At 43.5% G+C, this 12,144-nt stretch overlaps 1 protein-coding gene across 2 annotated transcripts in view; it reads left to right on the top strand.

The window, feature by feature from the left end:
- Positions 1 to 12,144, top strand: part of LOC124151866 (coatomer subunit zeta-1-like) — a 35,988-nt gene that overhangs the window by 9,803 nt on the left and 14,041 nt on the right. Inside the window, exons 6-7 of one of the 2 annotated variants that reach the window (XM_046524537.2) lie at positions 5,544 to 5,634; positions 10,625 to 10,645. In XM_046524537.2, coding sequence (XP_046380493.1) covers positions 5,544 to 5,634; positions 10,625 to 10,645 — 112 coding nt within the window. The remainder of the gene's footprint in view (positions 1 to 5,543; positions 5,635 to 10,624; positions 10,646 to 12,144) is intronic. The other variant, XM_046524545.2, reaches the window with a different exon arrangement.

Raw genomic sequence — 12,144 nt, 5'->3', positions numbered from 1 at the left:
CTGTGTGTGGAGTTTGCACCTCAGTTCCGACTCCAAGGCGGTTTTCTCGGCTACTGCGCAGAGTGATTTACATGTCACGTGTCAAGTACTCGGACTGTCAACAACTCCGACCGGATTTAGGTCAACTTACCATGGCAAGGGGTGCCATGTATTTCTACAGATTGGTTTCCATGTCTACCTGTACGCTTGGTGATACCACTCAACCAGGCGCCTGTCGCAGTCCATCCATGCACGGATGTTGGAAACAATAGACCTCCTCTACCAACACGGCTGTCACGAGGAACCTTGTTTCATCAACCCTTCGCTATAAGAACGATAGCGCCTATAGGCGTTCAAGGGATGGAAAAGATCGCCTTCCTTCGTCCGGTTTGATCTTTTCGACTACGACACCTTCCTATCTTCCGCCTTGACTACCGGACACAGTGTCGATTTGATACTTAAAGTCCCTCGGCCGTCCCACTGACCCCTGTTGCATACCTGCCTCGTATCGTGTTGTCGTCCTCCATCGTCACCTCGATATAAGAACAGGAGTACTTATACGCCGCTTCAGGGATGAAAACGATCTCTCTTCGTGCAATGGCCATATTGCCTCGACTTCCTACTACCCGGTTACGTCGATGCCCCGGCGGTCGATTGTGAAGCTAGTTTACTTCGTCTACTTGAGGTTGGCTCGCAGGCGATCACACCTTTTTCCGAATCGTACCGACGGTACGCAATCGCAGACCCCTGTTGCTGACTACCTCCCCTGCCACCTTGTCAGTGGCTAGTGGCCCACGCCAGCCCACATTGTGACCACCTGTGATCCAGAGATCAACACCATAGGCACAGCAACAGCCTCGAGATAAATGCTTATCCAGGACGGCACTTGCTGACAGTGCATTCTCGGTCACGCCCTGTTGATCGTGTCCACTGACGACGTCACCGTAGTGTGGTGTTTGCGGACCCAGAGTTCTCGCCCCTCTCCCGGCGCTACAAACTCGACCGGCGCCCCCGAGAATCACCATCTTAGGCGTTCCAGGCGCCTCAAGCTCTCCGACGCCTCACGCTCTCCGGCGCCTCGGGCCAGACTATGTGAAACGGTCGACACCCCAACCCTAGATCTGTTTGCCTCATATCTGAATGTGGCCAGCAGTCGTCTTCCATTCCACCTGTGCCGGATACGACCGCTGTGGCAGTCGAAGCCTTCCATCGTTCCTGAGAAGGATTACGCGCGTACGATTTTCCGACTCCGGTTCTCCCTCCCACGGTTCTTCAGAGATCCAGGCCACTCGACCCCTGCCATTGACTTTGGTCTCGCCTTATTGGTCAGCCAGAAGTTTGGTTATCGACCTCCGAAACATAGCCAGAGACAACCCCTGGAACTTCCTGTGTGGTCCAACCACACGGCCTGTTGCCACACCCTCATACCCGCATGTTATCGTCTGCACGCCTGACACACATGCAGAAAGCCAAGGGCTATTCGGCTAGAGCGACCAAGGCTATTGCTTCAGCCCACCGTCCATCTACAGGGGGACTGTATGCTGATAAATGATGCTTGTTCCAGGCATTTTGTTCTGACAAACACCAGGATCCGATGACAGCGTCACCGCAGATTCTGGATCAGTTCCTTCTGTACTTGTGTAGCACCCGTCGGTTGAAGGGCTTACCACCCCCACATACCTGGTCGCCATCTACTCCGTTCTGGCCATCCTGGACGATCGGAGAAAGATGAAAATTCCCGACCTACGGGCCTGGCTGCGCTCGTTCAGTCTTGAAGACCTGAATACCAAGTTCGGACCGCCTGCGTTGGATCTGAATGTGGTCTTCAACGCCCTTCGAACCACTCCCCTCGTCTTCCTTCTACGACCTTAAGTAGAAGACGGGTGTTTCTACTGGTTTTGACTACTGCCGCTCGAGTCCATGTACAGCACGCCCTCGACGTCTCCCATGCCCGGTTCGAATGCGGTACCCAGGGCGCCGTTCATCATGGACCGTACTGGGACGTCGGCGTAAAGACTCAACTCCCAGGACAGCCTGATAGATCATTCCTTGTCCCGTCCCCCCTCGTCCAGTGTGGGTGCCGAGGATGAGGATGAGCGTCATTATGCCCAGTAAGGGCAGTGAAGGTTATTCTACGATCTAAAGACTGCCGCAAGTCTAGGAAACACCTTTTTCTGCCGGTCTCCCCTTCGTCGCTGTCGTTGGTCAGCCGGAATACTTTTCCCTGTGGCTCCGGGCGGTCATCCTTAAAGCGTATGAGCCGCCGGATTGGACCCTCCCCCCAAAGGCTATTACCTGAAATAAAATGAGATCAGGGCGATCGTATTTAAACTGGTTCTTCACGGTATACTGTTCCATCCCGTCGTTCAGGGAAGCCTGTTTGTGGCGATCGGACACCGCCTTCACCAACCACTACTTCAGTGATGTAGCCTTGAAAGTTGTCGCCAGCGTTCACAGTTTTGGTCCCTGGTTGTAGCCCAACAGGTCATCTATCTCCGACGCCACTGATTCTCCGATACCCTGAGCGGGGCCCGTCGACCTCTCTGGTGTTTATCACCCCAGACGAGACGGCTCTCTTGCGTTCCGCATTCGCTCTTAGGTCAGTTTTAGTTTTGGGTTACCCGACTCATTCTATTGCTGTCACCTATCCGGGTTTTACTTTTTGCATCAACTCTCGTTTCCTGACGACAGGAATGGTAGTAGATGTGGACACCGGCGCCGACGCCAACGCCGCTGTTTCTCTGGTACCTGAGCGGTGCCCGTCGACCTCACCGGTGTTCCTTGCCTCCAGCCTAGAGGGCTCTCCTGCGTTTCGCATTCGCTCTTGGGATTGGTCGTAGATTTTGCCGCCGACGCCGCTGATTCTTCGATTCCCCGAGCGGGGCCCGTCGAACTCTCTGGTGTTTATCACCTCAGATTAGAGGGTTCTACTGCGTTTCGCTTTCGCTCTTCGGTAAGTTATATATTTTGGCTACACGCCTCATTGTATGTCGGTTACCTATTCGGGCGTTTCGTTTTTGCATCGACTCTTGTTTCCTGAAGACAGGAATGGTCGTAGATGTTCCGGTCGTCACTTGTATGCGGTGCGGATTCATCGGACCTTGACGAGGGTTTAATATGGTTCACATCTGCAGGTATGCCCACCAGCCAAGCCGTCTGATAAAGATGCAATACGGAGTAATGCAGGATAAGTTAAAAAATTTAGTAAAATCTAAATATTTTTTACATTTGTATACTTATCCTGCATTACGAAGTCTAAGTGCCCTCCCTTTCGCTACGCTACCTCCCCACGAAGTTTCAGATGTTATGTTTAAAGCAGTTATGTCTTTTTGTGTGACGTCATGACTTCCGGGTCACGTGCCGACTGTGAGAGGGCGCTGCCTCCTGGGCTGGTTGGGACAACTTTCTTCAGCAGCTGGATCTCACACAGTTCGTCTCTCTGTCAAACATAGCAGTAAATGCAATACGGAGTAATGCAGGATAAGTATACAAATGTAAAAAATATTTAGATTTTACTAATATCCTCAAAAACAAAAACTTAATAGGTCAATAGACAAAATGCCTATTTTAAGATCTCCCCATTACATTATATAGTAAACTATGGTTATAAGGAACTCAAAGGGGCCACAAACATCAGTTTGTTATAACCGCAGTTCTTTACCAGCATATAAACAGCAAATGGCCGGGACCAAAACATAAGTTTGTTATATCCGTCAGTTCATTATAAACGTGTTTGTTATAAATGTACGGTAGTTTACTGTACTGAATATTTGTAAATACAACACATAGGGGTGTGCAATATACCTGGTATACTGACATATTGACATATGGCTGTCAGCAATACACCTATTACAATACAAGCTTTGAGTGTCAATGTTTTCCGGTATAGTCACAGAAGAATTAATGTATTATTATATAAATTATATCTACTCTCTTGAGGCATTTGGATGGACTGGGTTCCTATCTAAACCATGTAATCAGCACAAGCTTCACATTAACATTCCATACTGATGATGTATTAGGTGGTCTCCTTTATCCATACTACAGGGGCGGTCGGGTAGCCTAGTGGTTAAAGCGTTCACTCGTCGTGACAAGGACCCTGGTTTGATTCCCGAAATGGATACAATGTGTGAAACCTATTTCTGGTGTCCCCCGCTGTCATATTGCTGGAATATTGCTAAAAGCGGCGTAAAACCATACTCATTATCCATACTACACATCTTGCAATCTGAAGTCGGGTTTATTAAATGAAAAAATACCATTTGAACAGTACAAATATGTATTATTTGGGCCCCAATACGTATTGCAATTTAATACTTGCCTGTGAAGAGATCGGCCATTTAATAAACATATAAGCTGTATTGCACATTGTGTAAATACCAAAGCACATGCTTATGCACCGCGTGAACACGTTTTACGAACAAATATTGAAAACTCCCAACATCCCTGGGCTTATTCAACGACATGGCATGTTGAGATGATAGATCACTGAGAGGAGCTTATTCACACTTGATGACCCCAGCATCCCTGTTGCTAGGCTGACATCACATGGCATTGATTTGCTGGCGGATCTTGCAACAAAATTACACTAATGATGACATAGGGTATTGTGATGTGTTTGTAAACTTTGTGGTGCGGGGACCCGTTCCACAGCGCGATCATAGCGCATGACAGTGTATGTTAATGTATGGGAGTTACAATCGCCATAGAGCTACGATTACTTACTCCTGAATTCTAAAAGTAGGCCCTTGTATTGTATTATATTAATACATGTAAACTTTTGACATGTTTGGAGTGTTATTCTGTTAAACTCAATTGGATTAAGCTGTGGATCACATAGATGTCTGCCTATTCACACACAACAATGAAATTTAAAAAAAGTTATCAATGGCAAGTAATAACTAAAATACTCAACTCGCTCCCGTGTAGTTCCAATCTTATGAAACTCGTGAATAGCTCTGGTATCTGACTTGCTTACGGCATCACCATTCACTTGTTTAAAAAAATTGATCTTAACCGTATCTCAATACATCTCTCTCTATTGAGATATATTGCAATACGATTTATGTGCCAGTATGCCAATGCAAACAACATTATGTGGGTGCGATCAAATATATGCATAGCATAATGCTCATTGCTGTATATGCATATTAATATTCTACAAATATTCTGAAGCTAACTAAAATAACTTGTGAGGGTGAAATAATCATGGACAGCTTCAATTATTGTCCAGCTGTAACTGACACACCAATCATGATAATGTGTTTGATTAAAAGGTTAATTTTCATATATTCTGAAGCAATCCTTGTGATGTGGCTCCCTTGTGACGGTGGAAGTCAAGAGTTATTCCCCTTTGTTGAGCAGTCTGACATCTTTGTATTTGTTCATAGGGTTCTTTGTCAGAGGTGTACAGACTGTGCAAGCTGTTTTCTGTTACCAGAGAAAAAGATTGTTAAAACTCAGATTTATTTTGTTATTATCGTGATGAACCATTTGCCAACAATTTGGAGTATCTGTCGTTCTGGCAATTACGAAAATTAAATCATTCACACTCATGGTTTCAGAATTGTTTTGGAAGCTGATTCTAACGCCATTGTACAGAAAGTCGCAATCAGGACAGACGACATTCCCCTGGGAGAACAGACCGTGGCTCAGGTGAGTGAAATGCAAGAACTTCAGTGGGTTTCGATATCAAGGACATTATTATTGTTGTTGTTGTCGTTATCATTATCATTATCATTATCATTATTATTACAGATCCTTTCCCTATCTCCCAATAGTTGGTTTTTCAAATGTTTACCGCTTTGGAATTAAAATAATGCCTCTTTTGGTATGGAGACTTAATTCTGTAAAGTGCATGCTGGGAAGGTATCCCATTTTGCTTTCTTGTAGGAGTTTCTGATACTAGAAAATTGTTGTTTTAACGAGGGCTGCTGTTGGCTGTCTATTGGGTGACAATTAGTTCTCGTCAGTTTTATCATCATGCTTGAGGGAATATTAAATGCCTGCAGTGGTTGGGTTTCTGAACCTGGTTGGTGCGTATGTTTGTTGTGAGGGTGAGCGCTACTTGTAGAGATACTTGGAGACATTTGTGTCTATTGGTTTGTAGAAACAGACAGACAACAGTTATTTGTCTGATGAAAGACAATTAATTTGATAGAACCACTGTCTGTGGGTAATGCATGTAGATGAAGTAAATGGCTTGTAATGCCTCAAATAATGACCATTGAGGGCGGTGGGGTAGCCTTGTGGTTAAAACGTTTGTTTGTCACACAGAACACCTGGGTTTGATTCTCCACATGGGTACAATGTGTGGAGCCCATTCCTAGTGTCCGCCGCCATGATGTTGCTGGAATATTGCTAAAAGCAGTGTAAACAATACTCACTCACAATGAACATTTGAACATAGCATACTGTTGTTCTGCACACTGGCAGAAGATGAATTTGTAAAGATTTTTTACTTGGTGAGAAAATTCATGAGAAGTTAAATTTATTATTTGAAGTGTTTTCATGAATTCGTATGATTTCTAGCTTATCATGGAAAAAAGGTAAATGATTTTCCCGAGATAAATGTAACAGTGAATTTTTTATCTACTTCATTTGTGATACCACCCCCTATCGGGGATCCCTGGCAAGAAAACACCCCTAACAACCTCCCAACACCCAAGGGACTTAGTGAATCAGTAGTATAGGGTCGATGACTTGGTTGATGTCTTACCCTAAACACTCTGAGGGACTTAATAAATCAGTAGTTCAGGGTCTATGACTTGGTTGATGTCTTACCCTGAACACTCCAAGGGACTTAATGAATCAGTAGGTCCGGGTCGATGACTTGGTTGATGTCTTACCCTAAACACTCCGAGGGACTTAATGAATCAGTAGTTCAGGGTCGATGACTTGGTTGATGTCTTACCCTGAACACTCCAAGGGACTTAATGAATCAGTAGTTCAGGGTCGATGACTTGGTTGATGTCTTACCCTGAACACTCCAAGGGACTTAATGAATCAGTAGTTCAGGGTCGATGACTTGGTTGATGTCTTACCCTAAACACTCTGAGGGACTTAATGAATCAGTAGTTCAGAGTCGATGACTTGGTTGAAATCATGTCTTACCCTGAACACTCCAAGGGACTTAATGGATCAGTAGGTCCGGGTGGATGACTTGGTTGAAATCATGTCTTACCCTGAACACTCCAAGGGACTTAATGGATCAGTAGGTCCGGGTCGATGACTTGGTTGATGTCTTACCCTAAACACTCCGAGGGACTTAATGAATCAGTAGGTTCGGGTCGATGACTTGGTTGAAATCATGTCTTACCCTGAACACTCCAAGGGACTTAATGGATCAGTAGGTCCGGGTCGATGACTTGGTTGATGTCTTACCCTGAACACTCCGAGGGACTTAATGAATCAGTAGTTCCGGGTCGATGACTTGGTTGATGTCTTACCCTAAACACTCCGAGGGACTTAATGAATCAGTAGTTCCGGGTTGATGACTTGGTTGATGTTTTACCCTAAACACTCCGAGGGACTTCATGAATCAGTAGTTCCGGGTCGATGACTTGGTTGATGTCTTACCCTAAACACCCCGAGGGACTTAGTGAATCAGTAGTTCAGGGTCAATGACTTGGTTGAAATCATGTCTTACCCTTAACACTCCAAGGGACTTAGTGAATCAGTAGGTCCGGGTCAATGACTTGGTTGATGTCTTACCCTAAACATCCCGAGGGACTTAGTGAATCAGTAGGTCCGGGTCGATGACTTGGTTGATGTCTTACCCTAAACACTCCGAGGGACTTAATGAATCAGTAGTTCCGGGTCGATGACTTGGTTGATGTCTTACCCTAAACACTCCGAGGGACTTAATGAATCAGTAGGTCCGGGTCGATGACTTGGTTGATGTCTTACCCTAAACGATCCGAGGGACTAAATGAATCAGTAGTTCCGGGTTGATGACTTGGTTGATGTCTTACCCTAAACACTCCGAGGGACTAAATGAATCAGTAGGTCCTGGTCGATGACTTGGTTGATGTCTTACCCTAAACACTCCGAGGGACTAAATGAATCAGTAGTTCCGGGTTGATGACTTGGTTGATGTCTTACCCTAAACACTCCAAGGGACTAAATGAATCAGTAGTTCCAGGTTGATGACTTGGTTGATGTCTTACCCTAAACACTCTGAGGGACTTAATGAATCAGTAGTTCCGGGTCGATGACTTGGTTGATGTCTTACCCTAAACACCCCGAGGGACTTAGTGAATCAGTAGTTCAGGGTCAATGACTTGGTTGAAATCATGTCTTACCCTTAACACTCCAAGGGACTTAGTGAATCAGTAGGTCCGGGTCAATGACTTGGTTGATGTCTTACCCTAAACATCCCGAGGGACTTAGTGAATCAGTAGTTCCGGGTCGATGACTTGGTTGATGTCTTACCCTAAACACTCCAAGGGACTTAATGAATCAGTAGTTCCGGGTCGATGACTTGGTTGAAATCATGTCTTACCCTAAACACTCCGAGGGACTTAATGAATCAGTAGTTCCGGGTCGATGACTTGGTTGATGTCTTACCCTAAACACTCTGAGGGACTTAGTGAATCAGTAGTTCCGGGTCGATGACTTGGTTGATGTCTTACCCTAAACACTCCGAGGGACTTAATGAATCAGTAGTTCCGGGACGATGACTTGGTTGATGTCTTACCCTAAACACTCCGAGGGACTTAGTGAATCAGTAGGTCCGGGTCGATGACTTGGTTGATGTCTTACCCTAAACACTCCGAGGGACTTAATGAATCAGTAGGTCCGGGTCGATGACTTGGTTGAAATCATGTCTTACCCTGAACACTCCAAGAGACTTAGTGGATCAGTTGGTTAGGGTCGATGACTTGGTTGATGTCTTACCCTTAACACTCTGAGGGACTTAATGAATCAGTAGGTCCGGGTCGATGACTTGGTTGAAATCATGTCTTACCCTGAACACTCCAAGGGACTTAGTGGATCAGTTGGTCAGGGTCGATGACTTTGTTGATGTCTTACCCTAAACACTCCGAGGGACTTAGTGAATCAGTAGGTCAGGGTCGATGACTTGGTTGATGTCTTACTATGTCTTATCATGTTTTTCAGCAGAGTGGTAGACAAGACACTCAGTACTTCATATAAAGGTGCTTCACAGCATTATACACAAGGGAGGTCACAATTCACCAGTACACCAGTTCATCGATAATATTCTTAGATAATATGATACATGATACACCCTGGATAGATTCATATTTTGATCCTGTATCATATCACACATGGAACATTTAAAACGGCAATGGAATGACTTTGTAAGCAAAATGGCCGCGTCAAACCAAAAGACGTAAAAAGATGGTACTTGTTGTCACCCTGTCTGGCTCTCGGCATTAAGGGGCTAAAACAAGCAAGGACTGGTCGGCTCGGAGTCAGTCTCCTGTGTCTGAGAGGGGTATTCATGTTAAACTGCGGCATGGTATCTCAGCATGGCTATCACTATAAATCGGTATCAGTCCAGACTAGTACAAACAGCCACACACACACGCATACACATGTTCATGCACGTCGCTGTATAAGTGCAATAATCTTGGACGCGATGTTAAACCCAATTTCACCTCACCTCACCTCACCTCACCTCACCTCACCTCACCTCACCTCACCTCACCTCACCATTATACACCCAGGCATCTGGAATGAAACACGGCTGCACATGTATACAATTTACCATTGGGTTCTGTGGGCGAAAAAATGCATGGCATGAAAGTGTGAGGCAACTGGATGATTAGAATGTGTGGGTTTTGATCGGATGATGTTTCAGGATTAGTTTTGGATTAGTCATTGCCTTGACAACTCAACTATTGTCACTGCCTTCATGATCCATGCATGAACAGCCATCTTGTTTGCTTGAAAATAATTCATATTATTTTGGATGAAATATCCCTTTTTCTTGCCTGCACTTTATTTTTCTTCTTCTATTTCATTGTGGAAAATGCTGGGTTGTCTTTGTTGCAAATCTACATCAAAGTTATTTTTTATTCAGGCTTTGCTGATGTCTTTAATTATTGAGCTTGCACATTAAGGCTATATTTATGCATAAATTATTTTCACCTTTCAGTTATTTTTTATTTTTTCATGAGTTATGTCCGAAGATCATGAAGATTGCCTCCCCTGATCAATATTGTGGCTGTACTATATTATGTAGGCATGGCCGAAATTGGATTCAAATGATTTGAACACAATTATTCATCATATCAACTTACGTTATAACCAGACAATAAGTTAAGTAACAAATCTAAAAAATGAAGATATTTTTCTTATAAGGGTGAAGGTGTAAGGAATGTGGAAATTGGTTGCTCATAATGCTATTGATCAGTTTATGCTGTTCATTTCTGTAATTAATTAATAGTAATTCAGCATATTCATATCCAGTGATGCCAATGTATTCAACATGTTAAAGGCCCCTTACACAATGTGATCTTAGCGCTAAGAAGATCATAGCTCCCACCTCTTACCTGCTGATGTGAACTTGTGATATTGATTGTGCTTAGATCGCTTTGTGGAACAGGGCTGAGGTTTGTGTAAAGCCAAGTATAATCTTATATCATCAGCTGTTAATGCAATTGTATGGTTTTTTTAGCAACTAACGAGAAAGCTTGAGGTGAGTGCTTGTGGTAGAGGGACTCCCTGGGTTTGGGTGAATGTGGAGCAGGAATGGGTTTTGTTCTGGTGATTTGTTGACTCCCTGGGCTTCTAATGCAATGTCAGCTTTCTTACACAGCAGAGGATCACATGAACAATTACATACACAGCAGAGGATCACATGAACAATTACATACACAGTAGAGGATCACATGAACAATTACATACACAGTAGAGGATCACATGAACAATTACATACACAGCAGAGGATCACATGAACAATTACATACACAGCAGAGGATCACATGAACAATTACTTACACAGCAGAGGATCTCATGAACAATTACATACACAGTAGATGATCACGTGAACAATTACATACACAGCAGAGGATCACATGAACAATTACATACACAGCAGGGATCATATGAACAAATACATACACAGTAGAGGATCATATGAACAATTACATACACAGCAGAGGATCACATGAACAATTACATACACAGCAGAGGATCACATGAACAATTACATACACAGTAGAGGATCACATGAACAATTACATACACAGCAGAGAATCACATGAACAATTACATACACAGTAGATGATCACATGAACAATTACATACACAGCAGGGATCATATGAACAATTACATACACAGTAGAGGATCACATGAATAATTACAAACACAGTAGATGATCATATGAACAATTAATTACACAGCAGGAATCATATGAACAATTACTTACACAGCAGAGGATCACATGAACAATTACATACACAGTAGAAGATCACACGAATAATTACATACACAGCAGAGGATCACATGAACAATTACATGCACAGCAGGATCATATGAACAATTACATACACAGTAGAAGATCACATGAACAATTACATACACAGCAGAGGATCACATGAACAATTACATACACAGCAGAGGATCACATGAACAATTACATACACAGCAGAGGATCACATGAACAATTACATACACAGCAGAGGATCACATGAACAATTACATTCACAGCAGGGATCATATGAAAAATTACATACACAGTAGAAGATCACATGAATAATTACATGCACAGCAGAAGATCACATGAACAATTACATACACAGCAGGGATCATATGAACAATTACATACACAGTAGAAGATCACATGAACAATTACATACACAGCAGAGGATCACATGAACAATTACATACACAGCAGGGATCATATGAACAATTACATACACAGCAGGGATCACATTTTCTATAACATACACAGTAGAGGATCACATGAACAATTACATACACAGTAGAAGATCACATGAACAATTACATACACAGCAGGGATCACATGAACAATTACATACACAGCAGAGGATCACATGAACAATTACAAACACAGTAGAGGATCACATGAACAATTACATCCACAGTAGATGATCATATGAACAATTACATACACAGCAGAGGATCACATGAACAATTACAAACACAGTAGAGGATCACATAAACAATTACAT

This window comes from Haliotis rufescens, unplaced genomic scaffold (genome assembly GCF_023055435.1).
Source record: "Haliotis rufescens isolate VD_foot unplaced genomic scaffold, xgHalRufe1.0.p SCAF_4, whole genome shotgun sequence".
Classification (NCBI taxonomy): domain Eukaryota; kingdom Metazoa; phylum Mollusca; class Gastropoda; order Lepetellida; family Haliotidae; genus Haliotis; species Haliotis rufescens.
The sequence above is the reverse complement of the archived record's forward strand: the minus strand, read 5'-3'. Positions and strand labels throughout refer to the sequence as shown.